General features: G+C 44.9%; 1 protein-coding gene across 2 annotated transcripts in view; it reads left to right on the forward strand.

Annotated features, from left to right (window-relative positions):
* The window catches only part of LOC110498171 (calcipressin-3), an 85,130-nt gene extending 65,460 nt beyond the window's left edge, over window positions 1-19,670 (forward strand). The window contains exons 3-5 of one of the 2 annotated variants that reach the window (XM_021574781.3): window positions 3,171-3,344; window positions 6,424-6,595; window positions 16,400-16,954. In XM_021574781.3, the coding sequence (XP_021430456.3) occupies window positions 3,171-3,344; window positions 6,424-6,595; window positions 16,400-16,563 (510 nt within the window). In that variant the 3' untranslated portion in view covers window positions 16,564-16,954. Of the gene's footprint in view, window positions 1-3,170; window positions 3,345-6,423; window positions 6,596-16,399 lie in introns of both variants that reach the window. The other variant, XM_021574780.3, reaches the window with a different exon arrangement.
* Window positions 19,671-23,269: the final 3,599 nt, after the last annotated feature.

The raw sequence follows: 23,269 nt of genomic DNA on the forward strand, positions 1-23,269 counted from the left end.
CTGAGGTACACCCGTGACCGGCTCGGAAACCAGATTGCACAGCGGAGAAGGTACGGTGGGATTCAAGATGGTCAGTGACCTGTTTGTTGACTTGGCTTTCGAAGACCTTAGATAGGCAGGGCAGGATGGATATAGGTCTGTAACAGTTTGGGTCCAGGGTGTCGCCCCCTTTGAAGAGGGGGATGACTGCGGCAGCTTTCCAATCCTTGGGGATCTCAGACGATATGAAAGAGAGGTTGAACAGGCTGGTAATAGGGGTTGCGACAATGGCGGCGGATAGTTTCAGGAATAGAGGGTCCAGATTGTCCAGCCCAGCTGATTTGTACGGGTCCAGGTTTTGCAGCTCTTTCAGGACATCTGCTATCTGGATTTGGGTAAAGGAGAACCTGGAGAGGCTTGGGCAAGTAGCTGCGGGGGGGGGGGAGCTGTTGTCCGAGGTTGGAGTAGCCAGGCGGAAGGCATGGCCAGCCGTTGAGAAATGCTTGTTGAAGTTTTCGATAATCATGGATTTATCGGTGGTGACCATGTTACCTAGTCTCAGTGCAGTGGGCAGCTGGGAGGAGGTGCTCTTGTTCTCCATGGACTTCACAGTGTCCCAGAACTTTTTGGAGTTGGAGCTACAGGATGCAAACTTCTGCCTGAAGAAGTTGGCTTTAGCTTTCCTGACTGACTGTGTGTATTGGTTCCTGACTTCCCTGAACAGTTGCATATCGCGGGGACTATTCGATGTTAGCGCAGTCCGCCACAGGATGTTTTTGTGCTGGTCGAGGGCAGTCAGGTCTGGAGTGAACCAGGGGCTATATCTGTTCTTAGTTCTGCATTTTTTGAACGGAGCATGCTTATCTAAAATGGTGAGGAAGTTACTTTTAAAGAAAGACCAGGCATCCTCAACTGACGGGATGAGGTCAATGTCCTTCCAGGATACCCGGGCCAGGTCGATTAGAAAGGCCTGCTCACAGAAGTGTTTTAGGGAGCGTTTGACAGTGATGAGGGGTGGTCGTTTGACTGCGGCTCCGTAGCGGATACAGGCAATGAGGCAGTGATCGCTGAGATCCTGGTTGTAGACAGCGGAGGTGTATTTGGAGGGCCAGTTGGTCAGGATGAAGCACCCACCACTTTTGCCTGTTTGTCACACTACGCACTACACACTATGACTACATACTACGCACTACACACTATGTACTACACACTACAGACTACGCACTACTCACTTCCCACTACCCCCTACGCACTACAGACTACGCACTACACACTATAACACTACAGACTACACACTACAGCACAACAACACATCACCAGATTACACAACAACACATCACCAGATTACACATCACCAGATTACACAACAACACATCACCAGATTACACAACATCACCAGATTACACAACAACACATCACCAGATTACACATCACCAGATTACACAACAACACATCACCAGATTACACAACATCACCAGATTACACATCACCAGATTACACAACAACACATCACCAGATTACACAACAGCACATCACCAGATTACACAACAACACATTACCAGATTACACAACAACACATCACCAGATTACACAACAACACATTACCAGATTACACAACAGCACATCACCAGATTACACAACAACACAATACCAGATTACACAACAGCACATCACCAGATTACACAACAACACATTACCAGATTACACAACAACACATCACCAGATTACACATCATCACCAGATTACACAACATCACCAGATTACACAACAACACATTACCAGATTACACAACAACACATGCCTTAGACCGCTGCTCCACTCGGGGGCCCGAGTGTGGGGTACTGTGTGTAGATTGATGAGGATTTTTTTTATTTAATATATTTTAGAACAAGGCTGTAATGTAACAAAATGTGGAAAAAGTGAAAGGGTCTGAATACTTCCCGAACGCACTGTAAATAGACCCTAAAGCTCTGTGTGTTGGACGATACTATTGGAACGAGGTGAATTACATGATATGATCTTGTTATCATCTTGTACCAATAGTAAAGTCTGACACATACCAATATTATTTGTGTTTCATTTTGAGGACTAATTCTTATTTTGTGTCATAGTATATTAAGCTTCATTCATTAAATTGTGTCATTTTAGTAAAAACTACAGTATGTATGTGATTGAGAGCCTTTCTGTTCAGCCGAATTCTATCACAGTTGCTCTAGCCCAAAATGGCACAGCCAAGCCGACCAGCAGGCAGTCGGCGCTAAACGTTAGTTAGTTTAGTTTCTAGTTAGCCTAGTTTCATGGCTACTTGTCTTCCCTCTCTCCGGAACAGGTTTGATGAGCGAGAAAGAATAGTCTCCTTGATGGCTCCTTGAAAATCCACTAACCGTAGCATATGCCCCTAGAGTGCCACCACAACAGACGAGAGTAACAAGAAGAGGATCTATGACATGGGACACCCCTATGTCCCCTATTGCTCAAATGACAGGATCATATCCTGTTTCAAATGGCTGAATGATTCACCTGACTTTTCCGCTACTCCCATCTCTCCCACTGTATTTCTGCTCCCTTTGACGAATGAATAGAATAGATACATTATTGTCCCTTTTGTGAGAAACAGAAATGTGGGCCAGACACTGCCCTTGGGCTATGCTACCTTACAAACAATGCCCAACATGATGTGGCATGCTACAGAAAGAAAGTGACGTTTCTTGAAAAATGGATTACTGACATGCAAAACATATCTGTATCTGTATCATAAATAAATACCAACATATCGAACAAGGAACATCAACGCAATGTCATATACATTTCCAAGCACAAACCTGTGATAGAGTCAGACAGTTAAGAACAAATGTTTATTTTCAATGACAGCCTAGGGGTAACTGCCTGTTCAGGGGCAGAACAACAGTTTTAGCACCACTACCTTGTCAGCTCGGGGATTTGAACTTGCAACCTTTCGATTACTAGCCCAACACTCTAACCACTAGGCTACCCTGCCGCCCTATGTAAACAGGAAGTTAGTGGTGCTAAAACTACAGCATTCAGTAGAACTACATAATCAACATCTTGTAACATACAACAGAATGCTGTTTTTTGAATGGATTTTTCCTTTAACGGAGACATTTCAGGACGGGTGCAGGGTCATCTGTAGTCTAAAATGGCCGTCCTCTCTTTCTTTCCTTCTCTCCCAGGAGAGGTTCGAGGCCCTGTTCAGGATCTATGACGAACAGACGTCCTTCCAGATGTTCAAGAGCTTCAGGCGAGTCCGGATCAGTTTCAGCACTCCGGAGGCGGCCGCCCGCGCTCGCATCGAGCTCCATGAGACTGAGTTCAACGGCAAGCAGCTCAAGCTCTACTTTGCCCAGGTGAGTGAGCTCTTCCTGGGGGAAGGTTTGGGCCGGAACTGGGGCCTTTTGGGAGATATGGGAGTCATTACAGTCCAGGTTAGACCTGCCTTTTTAGAGTGTTTTCTTCCAGTTAGTCTGTTTTCTTTCATTTGGTGCATAATGAGCACGGCCCCAGATATTACAGAGGCTAAACTCAGAGCAGTATACTGAATCCTAGGGCATGCACTGTACTCTCCAAGGGTGTGAAACTGGCCCCAACAACACTGGCCCCAACAACACTGGCCTCAACATGTTATTTGAAAGACTACCTCATCTCTGTACTCCACACATTCAATTATCTGTAAGGTCCCTCAGTCGAGCAATGAATTTCAAACACAGATTCAACCACACAGACCAGGGATGTTTTCCAATGCCTCGCAAAGAAGGGCGGCTATTGGTATTTAAAAAGCAGACACTGAATATCCCTTTGAGCATGGTGAAGTTATTAATTACACTTTGGATTGTGTATCAATACACCAAGTCACTACAAAGATACAGGCATCCTTACTAACTCAGTTGCCGGAGAGGAAGGAAACTTCTCAGGGATTTCACCATGAGGCCAATGGTGACTTTAAAACAGTTACAGAGTTTAATGGCTGTGATAGAAGAAAGCTGAGGATGGATCAACAACATTGTAGTTACTCCACAATACATACCTTATTGACAGATTGAAAAGAAGGAAGCCTGTACAGAATAAAATATTCCAAAACATGCATCCTTCACTAAAGTGAACCTGCAAAAAAATGTGGCAAAGGAATTCACCCTTTGTCCTGTATAGAGTGTTACACTATATATGCACAAGTATGTGGACACCCCTTCAAATTAGTGGACTCAGCTATTTCAGCCACACCCCTTAATGACAGGTGTATAAAATTGAGCACACAGACATGCAATCTCCAGAGACAAACATTGGCAGTAGAATGGCCTCACTGAAGAGCTCAGTAACATTTTGGGGAAGTCCCTTTCCTGTTTCAGCATGACAATGCCTCGTGCACAAAGCAAGGTCCATAGAGAAATTGTTTGTCAAGCTTGGTGTGGAAGAACTTGACTGGCCTGCACAGAGCCCTGACCTCAACCCCATCGAACACCTTTGGGATGATTGGAACGCCGACTGCGAGCCAGGCCTAATCGCCCAACATCAGTGCCCGACCTCACTAATGCTCTTGTGGCTGAATGGAAGCAAGTCCCCACAGCAATGTTCCAAAATCTAGTGGAAAGCCTTCCCAGAAGAGTGTAGGCTGTTTTAGCAGGAAAGGGACGACCAACTCCATATTAAAGCCCATATTTTTGGAATGAGATGTTCGAGGAGCAGGTGTCCACATACTTTTGGTCATGTAGTGTATGTTTGGGGCAAATCCAATACAACACGTTACTGAGTACCATTCTCCATCTTTTCAAGCATAGTGGTGGTTGCATCATGTTATGGATATGCTTGTAATCGACTGGGGAGTTTTTCAGGATAAAAAAATAAATGGAATGGAGCTAAGCACAGGCAACATTCTAGAAGAATGAATTCACCTTTCAGCAGGACAATAACCTTAAAGACAAGGCCAAATCTATGCTGGAGTTGCTTACCAAGAAGACAGTGAATGTTCCTGACTGGCCGAGTTACAGTTTTGACTTAATAGATCGACTTGAAAATCTATGGCAAGACCTGAAAATAATTGTCTAGCAATGACCAACAAGAAGAATTGAAAATAATAAAGAATAAAGAATTTTGAAAATAATAATATGGAAATGATGAACAATCCAGGTGTGCAAAGCTCTTGGAGACTAACCCAGAAAGACTCACAGCTGTAATTGCTGCCAAAGGTGCTTCTACAAAAGTATTGACTCAGGGGTGTGACTACTTATGTCAATTAGATAGTTCTGCATTTAATTTTCAATACATTTGCGAACATTTCTTTCAAAATGTTTTCACTATGTCATTATGGAGTATTGTGTGTAGATGGGTGAATCTGTTTTGAATTCAGGCTGTAACACAACAAAATGTGGAATAAGTCAAGGGTTTGAAAACTTTCTGAAGGCACTTGTGGCGCAGGTTGAATCAAAGCACTCGGGAGGAGCCTATTTGTGTGCAGACTTTTATCCTTTCTTTATTTCTCTACTGTACTCTCCCCATTGAGAATGTAGTGGTATTTCTCTACTGTACTCTCCCCATTGAGAATGTAGTGGTATTTCTCTACTGTACTCTCCCCATTGAGAATGTAGTGGTATTTCTCTACTGTACTCTCCCCATTGAGAATGTAGTGGTATTTCTCTACTGTACTCTCCCCATTGAGAATGTAGTGGTATTTCTCTACTGTACTCTCCCCATTGAGAATGTAGTGGTATTTCTCTACTGTACTCTCCCCATTGAGAATGTAGTGGTATTTCTCTACTGTACTCTCCCCATTGAGAATGTAGTGGTATTTCTCTACTGTACTCTCCCCATTGAGAATGTGTGTGTGTGTGTGTGTGTGTGTGTGTTCTGTGTATTTATGCATGCCCGTCTGTGTGTGTACTCAGCATGTGTTTGTTCTGAGTGTGTGTTCTGAGGTGTGGGTTCCATAAGGGACGAGCCAAGGTGTGTGTGTGTCTTATATTAGATATAATCCAGTACATTGTGTTCAGTCCAGGGAGCCAACAGGAAGATCATTTATATATTATACTGACCAGTCCTCTCAGATCTACATGAAGAGCCTATAGTGGTAAGAGTCTGTAGGGGTAAGAGTCTGTAGGGGTAAGAGTCTGTAGGGGTAAGAGTCTGTAGGGGTAAGAGTCTGTAGGGGTAAGAGTCTGTAGGGGTAAGAGTCTGTAGGGGTAAGAGTCTATAGGGGTAAGAGTCTATAGGGGTAAGAGTCTATAGGGATAAGAGTCTATAGGGATAAGAGTCTATAGGAGAGGTCGATTGGGAATGGAGACAGTAAAAAAAACAGGCAGGGACTACCTAGACTTGTTTCATTTTCAGTTGCTAAACGTTTTCAACATTTTCCATTCCAAATGAACATGACCCAGATTTTATCACTGACATCCATTCTGACATGTCCCACTCTCCTCTCTTCTCCACTTCATATAGATTCAGAATTCTGGGGAGGATATAGACAAGTCGTACCTGGCTCCTCCTGCTCCCGTCAAACAGTTCCTCATCTCTCCCCCTGCCTCGCCACCCGTGGGCTGGAGCCAGAGCGAAGACGCAACGCCTGTTATCAACTATGACCTGCTGTGCGCAGTGGCCAAGCTGGGCCCAGGTCAGTACATACACATACACACACACACTCACATGCATACACACATAGATACATACATACATATTGACAGTCTACACACCCTACAAACTCATATAGCATGTATCTACTGGCACTGTTATCTGAACTGAGCTCATCAGCTCCATGTGCTGTGCTATTGTGAGAATCCTAGGATGGCAGTAAGATACCAGAAAGTGCACCAAGTAGCGTAAACACATCCAATTCCTTTGTGCAGTATGCAGTATGCAGTATGCTGGACGGTTATCTAAGTATGAATGTGTATCAGAAAAAGAGATTAATCCTTACAATATTTACAATTTAGTAATTTAGTCGATGCTCTTATCCATGGGCGATTTACAGGAGCAATTAGGGTTAAGTGCCTTGCTCAAGGGCACATCGACAGATTTTTTCACCTAGTCGGCTCGGAGATTCAGACCAGCGACCTTTCGGTTACTGGCCCAACACTCATGAGCGCTATTCTGTTTCTTTAATGGCTCTCTTATGGTACACAAACTTCCTAATGGCATACTCTGAGACTGTCTATCTGGCTGAGTTAAGGGCTAGCATTGAACATACTCTGTGATTGTCTGTCTGGCTGAGTTAAGGGCTAGTGATGGCCATACTCTCTGACTGTGGCTGGATGAGTTAAGGGCTAGCGTTGGACATACTCTGTGATTGTCTGTCTGGCTGAGTTAAGGGCTAGCATTGGCCAAACTCTGTGACTGTCTGTCTGGCTGAGTTAAAGGCTAGTGATGGCCATACTCTCTGACTGGCTGGCTGGATGAGTTAAGGGCTAGCGTTGGCCATACTCAGGGACTGTCTGTCTGGCTGAGTTAAAGGCTAGCATTGGCCATACTCAGGGACTGTCTGTCGGGCTGAGTTAAGGGCTAGCGTTGGCCATACTCCTGTCTCTCTTGCTAGGTAAAGGGCTAGCGTTGGCCATACTCCTGTCTCTCTTGCTAGGTAAAGGGCTAGCGTTGGCCATACTCTGTCCCTGTCTCTCTTGCTAGGTAAAGGGCTAGCGTTGGCCATACTCTGTCCCTGTCTCTCTTGCTAGGTAAAGGGCTAGCGTTGGCCATACTCTGTCACTGTCTCTCTTGCTAGGTAAAGGGCTAGCGTTGGCCATACTCTGTCACTGTCTCTCTTGCTAGGTAAAGGGCTAGCGTTGGCCATACTCTGTCCCTGTCTCTCTTGCTAGGTAAAGGGCTAGCGTTGGCCATACTCTGTCCCTGTCTCTCTTACTAGGTAAAGGGCTAGCGTTGGCCATACTCTGTCCCTGTCTCTCTTGCTAGGTAAAGGGCTAGCGTTGGCATTCAGGAGGTGACCTTTTAGAAATGCCAGCCATATCAAACAGGGAGTGTTCTTTCTACTGGAGACAGGGCAGTAGTGTCACATGGTTCAAGAGGTCACCAAGTTCTCAGAATGCTTCACTGTGTCGTCTGGAGTCTTGTCTGTGCGGCCCAATACTGTGTCCTTTATCCTGAAGTGTGCACTCGTACACAACTCCCCAACAAATGTAAAAGCATTGAGCTAGAAGGCAGTTTCCACCATGTTTCTTTCTTCAGCCATTTCCTTCCTCGTCTCCTCCCCTTTGAACTTCTCCTCCAATGGGTTTTGAGACGAGGAGAGAGGAGAATGGATGCAAGGAGTATGCTTTTGAGATCCCTATGAAGGAATGTGAATAAGTGCAGATTATTATTGTATTTGTTTACGATGGTATAGACCCTGGGTATCTATGGAAAGGAAACCCTTCTCACCAGTAATATACGAACTTAACGGCAGACAGATGCTCTAGTTAGTTACTCCTTTATATGATTTAGTAGGTTCAGGAGGCAAAGAGATTGTCTTGGCCACTCCCAGCCTGGGTTTTTGTCTGTGGTTGTCTGAAAATCCAGACATCTGAATATTGCAGCACTTTGAGTGCCTCTATCTGGTCTACCTACAAACCTGAATGGCTGTCAAAGAAGATGTCATTGAGCATGGCTTTGACTTGGCTTCATCTTTTATGCACCTCCCCCAGCCCCTCAGCATAATGCATTACAGGAAAGAATAATGATTCCTACATTACATGATTTACCATGTTGCAGTGTAGACCCACCATCACAGTGCCGTTACTATGGTAACACCAGAAGGCATCAGGAAATAGGCCTTGGCTCTTGCTGGGGGTTCTTTTCTTTAAATCATATTAGTGCTCTGCTGCAGTGTGGCCCGCTGGCGCTCTCTGCTGGCCGCCTGTGGTAGTGACCTTCCCAAAACGAAACAGGGCCTTTTTCTGTCAGACTGGCAGTGTGGGAAACCTCTTCTCATGTTTCCCTTGGCCCTGTCTGGTCTCCATGGCAACTGTGATGCAATCTGCATATGCATTTGTGTTGCTTTAACCCTGGGATTCTCCGGATCCCACAGCACCGACTACATCAAATCTTATCTGTGATACCTCAATTTTATGTACTGATACTGGCTGTATTTTTTAGGAATCAGGACATTACTGTTATGGCATGGATAAAATGTGTGTGTGTATGTATATATATATATATATATATTGTAATGACCTGACTAGATCATAAAGGAACAATTGTCCAGACTGAGGCTTGAGTTTACGAATTGACGGTTTATTAACCCAACTTACACAGAATACTGTTTTGCCGTATCCCACGCCAAATAAATGAAAGATAACCCATAAACCAACCGTGACCTTCTCTTGTGAATGCCAGACGTAAGAGAGAGAACAATAGCTAAACCTGGTTTTAACTTCCAATGCTCCATCCCCCTGCCCAACCCCCCTGCACGCCACTCCGCCAATCGCCAGAATGCCAGGCATCAGAACATTCCAGGCATTCCCATTATTGGCAGATAGCAGGTTGATTGGCATGTCGGACCCCGCGAACACTGGTAAGTACAACACAACCCACTATTAGCCTAACACATAACACACAGCTGTCTGTGCGGGTCCCTACACAGCCCCCCCACCACAAAGTCCCTCGTCCCCGAGGGAACAAACAGTGTCTCTGAAGCGACCCAGAGGTCTCCTTTGCCTGCCTGGCCGTGATGGTCAGGGAGTGTCCAGATGTGAAACAGGGGGCTCCATCCGTGGCAGGGGGCTGCCCCTCTGGGACCCAGGGGATGAAGGAAGGGATATGGGGGACAAGGAAGCAGGAATGGGGAATACAGTCCGTGGCTCCGGGGAACCACGCGGTGACACAGGGAGGGAGACAGGGGAAGTGGGCTGTCTGGAGCCTTGTCTGCGGCACCTAGGGGTGGGTGCCTGGAGAATGTCATTGCCAGAGAGGGGAATTGTGGAGGTCCCTGGGGTTTGGGGAGAAGAGGCCCCTCTGTATGGAGCTAACCTGTCCCGGTGCAGTGCCACCTTTCTCCCCCTGGGAGTAAACTGCACCTGGTAAACAACCTCCCCTACCCTCTCCAGGACACTGCAGGGTCCCACCCAGTGACTGTCCAACTTGGAGCATCTGCCTTTCTTTCTCAGGGGGCTGTAGACCCAGACCAGCTCCCCAGCCACAAAGTGCCTTCCCCGGGTGTGCACGTCATAGTTCCTCTTCTGCCTCACACCTGCATTCACCAGCTGTTCTCTGGCGAAGGTGTGGGCTGTCTCCAGGCGGTCCTGGCGTCTCGGGCATACTCCAGCCCCGGGGAAACAGGAGGACTATCCCGGGGCTGACCAAACGCCATCTCCGCAGGGGTGCGGATCTCTCTCCCCAGCATGAGGAGGCGTGCAGGAGGTGGAGTCTTGGACAGCGGAGCGGCATGCCATGAGGACCAAAGGCAGGTACTTGTCCCAGTCACGCTGGTGTTTGGCAGAGACGATGGCAAGCTGCTGTCCAAGCGTTTTGTTGAAGCGCTCCACAAGGCCATCACTTTGAGGATGGAGAGGAATAGTGTGGGTCTTGTGCATACCCAGCCTCTCACACATGGTGGCGAACACACGGGACTCAAAGTTTCTGCCTTGGTCGCTGTGGATGGACTCTGCAGCTCCAAACCTGCTGAACATCCCCACTGTCAGGGCGTAGACAATGGTCTCTGCCTCCTGTGGTGGGGAACGGCCCAACTACATCCACTCCCACCCTCTCCATGGGAGCTCCCACTGGGAACTGTTGGAGCTGAGCATGAGAGCGGCCTGGGGGAGCATTTCTGGCTGTGCAGTGGTCACAGCGGCGGCAAAAGTCCTCCACATCCCTCTTGTGCTGCCCCCAGTAAAAGCCCTGACGTAGGCGGCAGAGTGTTTTTGTGACCCCAAAGTGTCCAGTCCCCCCCCCCCACGAGTACTCTGGAGCACAGCCTCCCGCGGTGGTTTTGGGACCACCACCTGCCACCTCTCCTCTCCTGTAGCTGACTCCTTCCATGCCCGCTGTAGCATGCCATCAGCCAGCCGCAGTCTCTCAAACTTTGACCACAACCCTTTGGTCGCGAGTGAGAGCGCTGTCACCTCTTCCCATGGTGGCCTCACCTGCTCCTCTACCCACTGTAACACTGGCTGTAGGTCTGTGTCCCGTCCCTGCTGCTGCCCCCATTCAGCCACGTCGACAGTCTGCAGCTCACAGCAGACAGGCCCGCTCGCCCGACACACTGCGGCACAGACCCCTTCCTCTGCACACAGCTCTCTCTCCCGTCCCTCTCTTCGCTCACAGCGGCGGCAGCCGTCTGCAGTACAGGGCCGACGGGACATGGCGTCGGCGTTGGAGTGGCGTTCCCCTGCCCAGTGCACTACGGTGAAGTCATATGGCTGATGCTCCTCCAACCAGCGAGCCACCTGCCCCTCTGGCTCTCTGAACGACATGAGCCACTGTAGAGCAGAGTGGTCAGTCCTTACAGTAAAGGGCAGGCCACCCAGGTAGTACTTGAAGTGTTTGACGGAGGCCACAACAGCCAAGAGCTCAGTAGCGGCGCTCGTGTTTGTTTTGCTGAAGTACGCCACCACTCTCTCCCCCTGTGGCCCCACATGGGCCAATACCCCACCCATGCCCACATTGCTCGCATCTGTGTCCAGGATAAAGGGCAAGGTGAGGTCAGGGGGAGCGAGCACGGGGGCCTCGATCAGTGCACGTTTGAGGGTGTTGAAGGCCTCATTACACTCCACGGTTCAAGTGAAGGCCTTCGGCAGCAGGCGGTTCAGGGGAACAGCTACGCTTGAGAAGCCCCTTACAAACCTCCTGTAGTACGAGGCCAGGCCCAGGAAGCTCTTCAGCTGACGCTGGTCGGTGGGGGTGGGCCAGTCTCGGACAGCCCCCACCTTGTCCTCCATGGTGCTGATCCCCTCCTTCCCCACTCTGTGGGCCAAGAAGGACACCTCTTGAAGTGAAGTGACACTTCTCGGGTGGAGCTTCATGAAGTGACACTTCTCGGGTGGAGCTTCAGACCTGCCACCCACTCCAGAACACGCCGAAGCGCCACCAGGGCTGACTGGAAGGAGCTGCCATGGGCCAGGATGTCATAGAGGTATACCAGACACTGCTGTCGGGGGATGCCATCCAGCACCCTGTCCATCAAACGCTCAAAGGTAGCTGGAGCATTGCACAGGCAGAAAGAAGCACAGGACCTTGAACTGCCAGTGTCCTCTGTTAGTGGAGAATGCAGTTTTGGCTCTGGCCTCTGGGGAGAGGGGCACCTGCCAGTAGCCACTGCGGAGGTCTAGTCCAGGTCCAGCGACTCATCGATACGTGGTATGGGGTATGACTCCTTCCTGGTTACCTCATTCAGCCTCCTGTAGTCCACACAGAACCTCAGCTTGCCCTCCTTCTTAGAAACCATGACGACTGGCGCCGCCCGGGGGCTGTCTGAGGGCTGTCTGCCCGCTGCATCTCCAACACAGCCTTGTCTGCCGCCTCCTGGCGTGCCAGTGGGATACGGCGGGGACGCATCTTGATGGGTCGAGCATCACCTGTGTCGATCTCATGCTGCACCAGATGAGTCTGACCCACCTCCTCCTCACTCTCTGAATTCAAACAGCAACTGCCACAACCGTTCCTGCTGCTCGGGGTCAGGACCAACACAGTTCCTCCCCCAACACAGTTCCTCCCCCAACACAGTTCCTCCCCCAACACAGTTCCTCATAAAAAATATGACGTTTCCAGCTACAATGGTCATTTACAACATTAACAATGTCTACACTGTATTTCTGATCCATTTCATGTTATTTAATGGACACAAAAATGTGCTTTTCTTTCAAAAACAAGGACATTTCTAAGTGACCTCAAACTTTTGAATGGTAATATATATATATATATACATATATACAGTTGTTTGTTGGGAAGAGCCCGTGAGTAAGCATTTCCCTGTTCATCTACACCTGTTGTTTATGAAGCATGTAACAAATAAAAGAGGGAATGATTTATTTCAGCTTTTATTTCTTTCATCACATTCCCAGTGGGTCAGAAGTTAAACATTAAATTAGTATTTGGTAGTATTGCCTTTAAATTGGGTCAAACGTTTCGGGTAGCCTTCCACAAACTTCCCACAATAATTTGGGTTCATTTTTGCTCCTGACAAAGCTGGTGTAACTGAGTCAGGTTTGTTGGCCTCCTTGCTCGCACACACTTTTTCAGTTCTGCTCACAAATCTTCTATGGGATTGAGGTCAGGGCTTTGTGATGGCCACTCCAATACCTTGACTTTGTTGTCCTTAAGCCATTTTGCTACAATGTTTTGCTGACAACATTGTCCATGTGGAAGTCCCATTTGTGACCAAGCTTTAACTTCCTGACTGATGTCTTGAGATGTTGCTTTAATATATCCACATCATTTTCCTTCCTCATGAAGCCATCTGTTTTGTGAAATGCACCAGTCCCTCCTGCAGCAAAGGACCCCCACAACACGATGCTGCCAGCCCCGTGCTTCACGGTTGGGATGGTGTTCTTCGGCTTGCAAGCATCCCCCTTTTTCCTCCAAACATAACGATGGTCATTATGGCCAAACAGTTCTATTTTTGTTTCATCAGACCAGAGGACATTTCTCCAAAAAGTACAATCTTTGTCCCCATGTGCAGTTGCAAACCGTAGTCTGGCTTTTTTATGGCGGTTTTGGAGCAGTGGCTTCTTCCTTGCTGAGCGGCCTTTCAGGTTATGTCGATATAGGACTCATTTTACTGTGGATATAGATACTTTTGTGCCTGTTTCCTCCAGCATCTTCACAAGGTCCTTTGCTGTTGTTCTGGGATTGATTTTCACTTTTCGTACCAAAGTACATTCATCTCTAGGAGACATGAGCGGACATGAGCGGTATGAGGGCTGCGTGGTCCCAGGATGTTTATACTTGCGTACTATTGTTTGTACAGATGAACGTGGTACCTTCAGGCTTTTTGAAATTGCTTCCAATTTGGATTTAGGATTTTCCCATGATGTCAAGCAAAGAGGCACTGAGTTTGATGGTAGGCCTTGAAATACATCCACAGGTACACCTCTAATTGACTCAAATTATGTCAATTAGCCCATCAGAAGCTTCTAAAGCCATGACATCATTTCTGGAATTTTCAAAGCTGTGTAAAGGCACAGTCAACTTAGTGTATGTAAACTTCTGACCCACTGGAATTGTGATACAGTGAATTATAAGTGAAATAATCTGTCTGTGAAAAATTGTTGGAAAAATAAGTTGTGTCATGCACAAAGTAGATGTCCTAATCGACTTGCCAAAACTATAGTTTGTTAAACCTCTCTGGGATATGTGGGACGCTAGCCTCCCACCTGGCCAAAAGGCAGTGAAAATGCAGAGCACCAAATTCAAATAAATTACTATAAAAATCAAACCTTCATGAAATCTCACATGTAAGATACCAACTTAAAGCTACACTTGTTGTGAATCCAGCCAACATGTCAGATTTCAAATAGGTTTTTTGGAGAAAGCAAACGACACTATTATCTGAGGATAGCACCTCCGTAAACAAAGAGAGAAAAACATATTTCAACCCTGCAGGTGCGACACAAAATGCAGAAATAAAAATATAATTAATGCCTTACCTCTGACGAGCTTCTTTTGTTGGCACTCCAATATGTCCCATAAACATCACAAATTGTCCTTTTGTTCGATTAATTCCGTCGATATATATCCAAAATGTCAATTTATTTGGCGTGTTTGATCCAGAAAGACACCGGTTCCAACCTGTGCAACGTGACTACAAAATATCTCAAAAGTTACCTGTAAACTTTGCCAAAACATTTCACACTACTTTTGTCATACAACTTTAGGTATTTTTTAACGTAAATAATCGATAAAATTGAAGACGGGATTATCTGTGTTCAATACAGGAGGAAAACAAACTGTAGCTAGCTTTCTGGTCGCGCGCCTCTATCTAACAGTACACTACAAGTGACCCTCGTTCTGAACAGGACTACTTCTTCATTACACAAAGTAAAAACCTTAACCAATTTCTAAAGACTGATGACATCCAGTGGAAGCGATACGAACTGCAAGAAGATCCCTTCGAAATCTGGATTCCCAATGAAAACTCATTGAAAAGAGAGTGACCTAAAAAAAAAATCTGAATGGTTTATCCTCTGGGTTTTGCCTGCTAAATAAGTTATGTTATACTCACAGACATGATTCAAACAGTTTTATAAACTTCAGAGTGTTTTTCTATCCAAATCTACTAATAATTTGCATATCTTATCTTCTGGGAATGAGTAGCAGGCAGTTGAATTTGGGCATGCTTTTCATCCGGATGTGAAAATACTGCCCCCTGTCACCAAGAGGTTTTAACAAGACATATTTGGAGTGGTTGAAAAACAAGTTTTAATGACTCCAACCTATGTGTACGTAAACTTCCGACTTCAACTCTATATATCTATATATATATGTGTATTCTGTCTACTCCCCTATTGGAGTAGTTTGGCACACGATAGCAACAAGAGCCGGTGTGATCCTATCCTATCCCGCAGTACATTTCATTAGGCTGCAGCCAGCCAGCCAGTGTGATCCTATCCTAGCCGGCAGTACATTTCATTAGGCTGCAGCCAGCCAGCCAGTGTTATTCCAGCTGATACCGTCAGCCATCGCAGGGGAGGTTCCCTCTTTCAACAAGTGCTAGGCTAACACTCAGTTAATAGTTCTAGAGGAGCCATGTTAGACAAGCATTTCGCTACACCTGCAATAACATCTGCTAAATACGTGTATGCAACTATTCAAATGTGATTTCATTTGATTTTCTGATCCTGCGGCTTAGCGGTTAGCATTGTTTTTTTAAATGACTGTTGGGCTTATTTACAGGCTCCTCTACCTCAAGTACCATAAGCTTGGATCTGTCCTGCAGTCTGTTCAATCTGCTTCAATTGTAGATCAGACTTTCATTGGCCATCTAATCAAGAGATTGAACCTGGAATGATGATGTAGGGCTGTTGATGGATGTGTGGCATTCTAAAGGCAAATCAAGTCTGGTGTATTAAAGTCTTTGTCTGTTTTTCTTTCTCTCTCTTTCTCACGCTCTCTTCTCTTTCTCAACCCCTTTCTACCCCTTTTCTCTCTTCTCTTTCTCAACCCCTTTCTACCCCTTATCTCTCTTCTCTTTCTCAACCCCTTTCTACCCCTTTTCTCTCTCTCTTTCTCACGCTCTCTTCTCTTTCTCAACCCCTTTCTACCCCTTTTCTCTCTCTCTTTCTCAACCCCTTTCTACCCCTTTTCTCTCTTCTCTTTCTCAACCCCTTTCTACCCCTTTTATCTCTCTCTTTCTCATGCTCTCTTCTCTTTCTCAACCCCTTTCTACCCCTTTTCTCTCTCTCTTTCTCAACCCTTTCTACCCCTTTTCTCTCTCTCTTTCTCTATCCTTCGCTGTCTCTCTCATTCCATCCCTGCCTACCCTCTCCTTCTTTAGGGGAGAAGTATGAACTGCATGCGGGCACTGAGTCAACCCCCAGCGTTGTGGTGCATGTGTGCGACAGCGATGCAGAGGATGACAACGACGAAGCGCGGCCCAAGCAGAAACAGCAGATTGTCCAAACCCGGCGCCCCGACGGCCCGTCGCAAGTCCTGAATTAGGACGCCCGTTACGGACCCCACTCCTACGACCCCAACACACACACGCACCAAGCCCTGTCTTCTCTGTCTCAGGAGTCGCACAGCAAGACAACGCCCCTCATTTCAGTTCAACCCAAAACACACAAACAGCAGACAGTTGGTGGTGTTTGTGGAGGGAGCATGGCTATTGGATGGGATGAGGCGGCCTGGCCTGTATGGACGATGGAGGATGGATGAGATTTACACACACTCATCACACTCAAAGGAAAGGGAGGGAGGGGTGAGGGTGCCTAACTCTTGACCCCTGACCTCGGATCAGCCAGGGGCAGTAATGTAACAACTTGTCCTCCTAAAGCAGGCCCCCTGTCATAGATTATACACTCAGCTCTCATCTGTAGTAGTTCTTCTGTAGTAGTACTTATTTCCTTCCTGCTTACTGTCACTGGTTAGTTGTGTCACGCAGTGGTCTTTCGGGGACATGCTATACCTCTAATGACGTTTTGAGTTTTTAAACTTTTGTTTTATATACATTTGTTCTTCTGATTGTTTGTCTGTTCTTCTTCTGCTATTTATGATATCAGCTGATTGGTTGTTTCTGCTAACACAGAATGAGGATTGGTTGTCTGGTATTCCTCTTCTTGTCTTCATGTATATATAAGAACATACTCCTACAGAGACTCAAACACTAAACTGTTATATAAAGCAAAGGAACCTATGGAGGTCACACTAATTAGCAACAGGTGGCCATGTGGTAACATCAAAGTTGTGGTGGTGTTTGCATTTTATTTCATTTTTGGGGAGGGGTCTGCTTATGTCCTTTTAATCAGAGAGGTGTCAATTGACGTGTTGCTGAACTAGGTGTGCATTCTTCTTAACATGTATTTGATACCACAAACAATTGTTTTTTTGCATGCTTACTAACGTAGTCGGGAGCTGAGGCATTTTATACTGGTCAAGATGACAGGGAAATGGAATGAAGCTTTTGACGACACGCATATCTCTAGTTTTATAGTGTCAGGTGAGAGGGGAGAGGCTGGCTGGGTGAGTAAAAAGACAGAGTGAATGAGACCTTTACAGTGTGAGTAAAAGCCTAAGAGTTGGGCTTTAGGATAGGAGTAAAAGCCTAAGAGTTGGGCTTTAGGATAGGAGTAAAAGCCTAAGAGTTGAGCTTTAGGATACAAGTAAAGCCTAAGAGTTGGGCTTTAGGATAGGAATAAAAGCCTAAGAGTTGAGCTTTAGAGTAAAAGTAAAAGCTAAGAGTTGGGCTCTAGAGTAGAAGCAAAAACTAAGAGTTGAGCTTAAGAGTAGAAGTAAAGGCTAAGAGTTGGGCTTTAGAGTAGAAGTAAAGGCTAAGACTAATCTCCTACAGGAATGTTGGCATTTTCAGAGGGCATTTATTTTTATTCCATCTTTCTGGTAATGTTTTGGGGTCTTTTTATGATATCAACACAGCTTTCTTCTTCTCAGACCTATATGGCTTGTTTTACACTGAAAATCTCTCAATCTCTCAATCTCTGGAGCTATACTAAAGGAATGTCCTGATTTTCCTCTGTCAGCTCTTAAAATATAAGACTGCTTCTTAGTTCTTGCTGTAAATAGCTCAATAGTCATTAGGTGGAAAAAGTCCATTAGGTTTTAATGATTGACATTAAGCGTTGGTGAGAAATTGAAAAAGTTTCCTTTGCCACCCAGCCTCTGGAGATATAAAAACAAAGCCTTCATCTCACCTTGCAGTCACAGCACAAACCTTTGGAAACTCAAGAAACTAAAGAGAACGTAAAACAAAAAAATGTTATTAAAAATGTGTTTTATTGTCACATGAAATGTGTTTTACAGGGTCAGCCATAGTAGTACAGCGCCCCTAGAGCAAATTACTCTAATTTGGAATACTGCTGCATTAACAGTTGTTACTTTGCTCACATTAACTCCCAGATAAAATTAATAATTAATTAATTTACTGTGCTTTTAGTCATTCATTTGAATCCTATCCTAAATATCTCAGGAGTAAATTTAAGAGTAACTTTTACCAGAATGATAGATGTTTCTCCTGACCATGCACTTTGAATAACAACAAGCATAAAATGTCAACTATAATGTAATGTGTCTGTTATTGGTCTGTCTGCATGCGAGCACTTTATTGTCAGCAGTCTTTTTTCTTCTCACTGTAAAGGCAGTCTTTTTTCTTCTCACTGTAAAGGCAGTCTTTTTTCTTCTCACTGTAAAGGCAGTCTTTTTTCTTCTCACTGTAAAGGCAGTCTTTTTTCTTCTCACTGTAAAGGCAGTCTTTTTTCTTCTCACTGTAAAGGCAGTCTTTTTTTCTTCTCACTGTAAAGGCAGTCTTTTTTCTTCTCACTGTAAAGGCAGTCTTTTTTCTTCTCACTGTAAAGGCAGTCTTTTTTCTTCTCACTGTAAAGGCAGTCTTTTTTCTTCTCACTGTAAAGGCAGTCTTTTTTTCTTCTCACTGTAAAGGCAGTCTTTTTTCTTCTCATTTTAGAGCCAGTCTTGCTAGAGAGAATGTTCTGTATTTCTTTTGTTATTTTTTTAATCTTCTGTTTTTCAAGATGAACACCTGGGTAGCCTTCTCACTAGCAGAGCAGCGTGAGTTTAACACTCAACATCTCTTGCTACTGGGGTTTTTGAAGGCTCGGAGGCCTTTGGATATATGTGCAGGAGTGTACCACTGAATAGGTGTGGTAGGAAGAACAGGAACATGTGTCTTTTGAGATGATGGTTGGTTGCAACCACAGAACAAAGGTGTGTTTTTGTTAGTGTTTGTCCCTGGAACATAATTTCAAGTGCAAGCTTTGTCCTTTCAGAGGTGACTTCTAAAAACCAAGCAGCCAGCGAGTGTTGAAACGCAATGCAATGGCACAGAAACTTTCTAGTTGTGCTGACTGGTGATAATATTGCTGATTGATGACTAAGATAATGATTATGTTGACGAGGCTGATCTGATGTTTTCTACCGACTGCTGTCTCTGAAACTGGGAGCATTTTGGGTCACAGGCGAAACGAGAAACATTTATAGTGATGTTGTTGCCGACGCCAGTTCCAGTATGCGGCTAAAAAAATGTTGGCTTCTAATTTTATGTTGATGTAAAGATAAAAAATAAACAAAAAGTTCTGAAATGCTCGATCAAATCAATTCTTATTGTGTCGTGTTAAAAACTGACTCAATGTTGTTTTTTTTGGAACGTCTACAAAGCAAAACGGTCAATACTGTCCGTTACTGTTGCATACTGTTCTGTTGAAATCTGAATATTATGTCTAGTACTGTAGTTATCCAGAACACGAAGTAGCAATCAAGCAATAATTTACAGTTATATACAGGTATCTGTATTTTATGTTGTGTACTAATTTCCAGAGTTTGTTGTCTCTGACTGTTACAACAGTACTTGCTTATATTTGTGTGGTATGATGGTCATTCGTTTCACATGAGAAATACATAAAGAACTATTCTTAAAGACGTTTGGAGTTTGTGTTTTTTAAGCTCCGGCATAGTCCGTTTTTCCTTTTGCCCTGAATGTACTGTATCTTCAAGTATACGACATAATGCTACGCTACAGTTGAAGCCGGAAGTTTACATACACTTAGGTTGGAGTCCGTAAAACTCGTTTTTCAACCACTCCACAAATTTATTGTTAACAAACTATAGTTTTGGCAAGTTGATTAGGACATCTACTTTGTGCATGACGCAAGTAATTTTTCCAACAATTGTTTACAGACAGATTATCCTTTTTGGGATAGGGGGCAGCATTTTCACTTTTGGATGTATAGCGTGCCCAGAATGAACTGCCCCCTACTCTGTCCCAGATGCTAATATATGCATATTATTAGTAGTATTGGATAGAAAAAACTCTGACGTTTCTAAAACTGTTTGAATGATGTCTGTGAGTATAACAGAACTCACATGGCAGGTGAAAACCTGAGAAAAATCCAACCAGGAAGTGGGAAATCTGAGGTTTGTAGTTTTTCAAAGCTTGGCCTCCCGAATACACAGTGTCTATGGGGTCAAGTTGCACTTCCTAAGGCTTCCACTAGATGTCAACCGTCTTCAGAAACTTGTTTCAAACTTCTGCTACAAAGGAGGGGGGAATGGGAGCTGAATGAGTCATGGGTCTGGCAGAGTGTCTCAGGCTCGTGACGCGCGGTCCCGACAGAGTTAGCTCTTGTTCCAGTGCTTTTCTACAGACAATGGAATTCTCCGGTTGGAACCTTATTGATGATTTATGTTAAAAACATCCTAAAGATTGATTCCATACATCGTTTGACTTGTTTCTACGACCTGTAACAGGACTTTTCGAGTTTTTGTCTGGACAAAGTGCTCGCGCCTCATAAAGATGGATTACTGGGCTGAACACGCCAACAACAAGTGGCTATTTGGTCATAAATTATGGACTTTATGGAACTTTATGGAACAAATCAGTAATTTATTGTCTAACTGGGATTCATGGGAGTGCATTCTGATGAAGATCATCAAAGGTAAGTGAATATTTATAATATTATTTCTAACTTCTGTTGACTCCAACATGGCGGATATTTCTCTGGCTGTTTTGGGCTCTGAGCGCCGTACTCAGATTATGCTTTTTCCGTAAAAAATTGTTTAAATCTGACACAGCGGTTGCATTAAGGAGATGTATATCTTTAATTCTGTGAATAACACTTGTATCTTTTATCAATGTTTATTATGAGTATTTCTGCAAAATCACCGGATGTTTTGGAATCAAAACATTACTGCACGTAACGCGCCAATGTAAACTGAGATTTTTGGATATAAATATGCACATTATCAAACAAACATACATGTATTGTGTAACATGATGCCCTATGAGTGTCATCTGATGAAGATCATCAAAGGTTAGTGATTCAATTGATCTATATTTCTGCTTTTTGTGACTCCTATCTTTGGCTGGGAAAATGGCTGTGTGTTTTTTTGACTTGGCTCCGCTAGCGGAACGCCTGCCCTAGAAAGGTTATTTCACTTATAATTTACTCTATCACAGTTCCAGCAGGTCAGAAGTTTACATACACTATGTTGACTGTGCCTTTTAACAGCTTGGAAAATTCCAGAACATGATGTCATGGCTTTAGAAGCTTCTGATAGGCTAATTGGCATTATTTGAGTCAATTGGAGGTGTATCTCTGGATGTATTTCAAGGCCTACCTTCAAACTCAGTGCCTCTTTTCTTGACATCATGGGAAAATCAAAACAAATCAGCCAGGACCTCATAAAAAATGTGTAGACCTCCACAAGTCTAGTTCATCCTTGGGAGCATTTTCCAAACACCTGAAGGTACCACGTTCATCTGTACAAACAATAATACGCAACTATAAACACCATGGGACCACGCAGACATTATACTTGTCACGAGTCCGACCGAGGGTGTTTCCCTTTCCCGGGCAGGTGGCGCTCGGCGGTCGTCGTCACCGGCCTATTAGCTGCCACTGATTGTTTTTCCTTCCCCTCCTTGTATGTTGAGTGGTAGCACCTGTGGATGTTTAATTAGTTTGTCTTTATTAGACAGCCGGCCCGCCTGGTTGTTGTGCGGGATTATTTCTATGTAACCTTCGGCTCTGTGGTATAGGCACGTGTTAGTGTCCGGTCGGGATTGTTTCCCATTGTACATTTTGATTCCCTGTGTTTTGGGAACGTAACTTTTTGTGAGCACCCTGTGGTGCGTTGGTGCGATTAAAAGACGCGCAGCATTGAACTCTCTGTCTCCTGCATTTGACTCCACACCCACGACACCCGGAGCATTACAATACTACTCAGGAAGGAGACGTGTTCTGTCTCCTAGAGGTGAACATACTTTGGTACGAAAAGTGCAAATCAATCCCAGAACAACAGCAAAGGACCTTGTGAAGATGCTGGAGAAGACAGGTACAACAATATCTATATCCACAGTAAAACAAGTCCTATGTCGACATAACCTGAGAGGCCACTCAACAAGGAAGAAGCCACTGCTCCAAAACCGCCATAAAAAAGCCAGACTACAGTTTGCAACTGCACATGGAGACAAACATCGTACTTTTTGGAGAAAATGCTCTGGTCTAATGAAACAAAAATAGAACTGTTTGGCCATAATGACCCTCGTTATGTTTGTAGAAAAAGGGTGAGGCTTGTAAGCCAAAGAACACCATCCCGACCGTGAAGCACGGGGCTGGCAGCATCATGTTGTGGGGGTGCTTTGCTGCAGGAGGGACTGGTGCACTTCACAAAATAGATGGTATCATGAGGCAGGAAAATTATGTGGATATATTGAAGCAACATCTCAAGCCATCAAGTTAAAGTTTGGTCGCAAATGGTTCTTCCAAATGGATAATGACCCCAAGCATACTTCCAAAGTTGTGGCAAAATGGCTTAAGGACAACAAAGTCAAGGTATTGGAGTGGCCATCACAAAGCCCTGACCTCAATCCTATAGAGAATCTGTGGGCAGAACGGAAAAAGCGTGTGCGAGCAAGGAGTCATACAAACCTGACTCAGTTACACCAGCTCTGTCAGGAGGAATATTATTGTGGAAAGCTTGTGGAAGGCTACCCGAAACATTTGACCCAAGTTTAACAATTTAAAGGCAATGCTACCAAATACTAATTGAGTGTATGTAAACTTCTGACCCACTGGCAATGTAATGAAAGAAATTAAAGCTGAAATAAATCATTCTCTCTACTATTATTCTGACATTTCACATTCTTAAAATAAAGTGGTGATCCTAACTGACCTAAGAC

The sequence above is a fragment of the Oncorhynchus mykiss genome, chromosome 19 (genome assembly GCF_057628025.1).
Source record: "Oncorhynchus mykiss isolate SJ-2025 chromosome 19, ASM5762802v1, whole genome shotgun sequence".
In the NCBI taxonomy this organism is placed as follows: domain Eukaryota; kingdom Metazoa; phylum Chordata; class Actinopteri; order Salmoniformes; family Salmonidae; genus Oncorhynchus; species Oncorhynchus mykiss.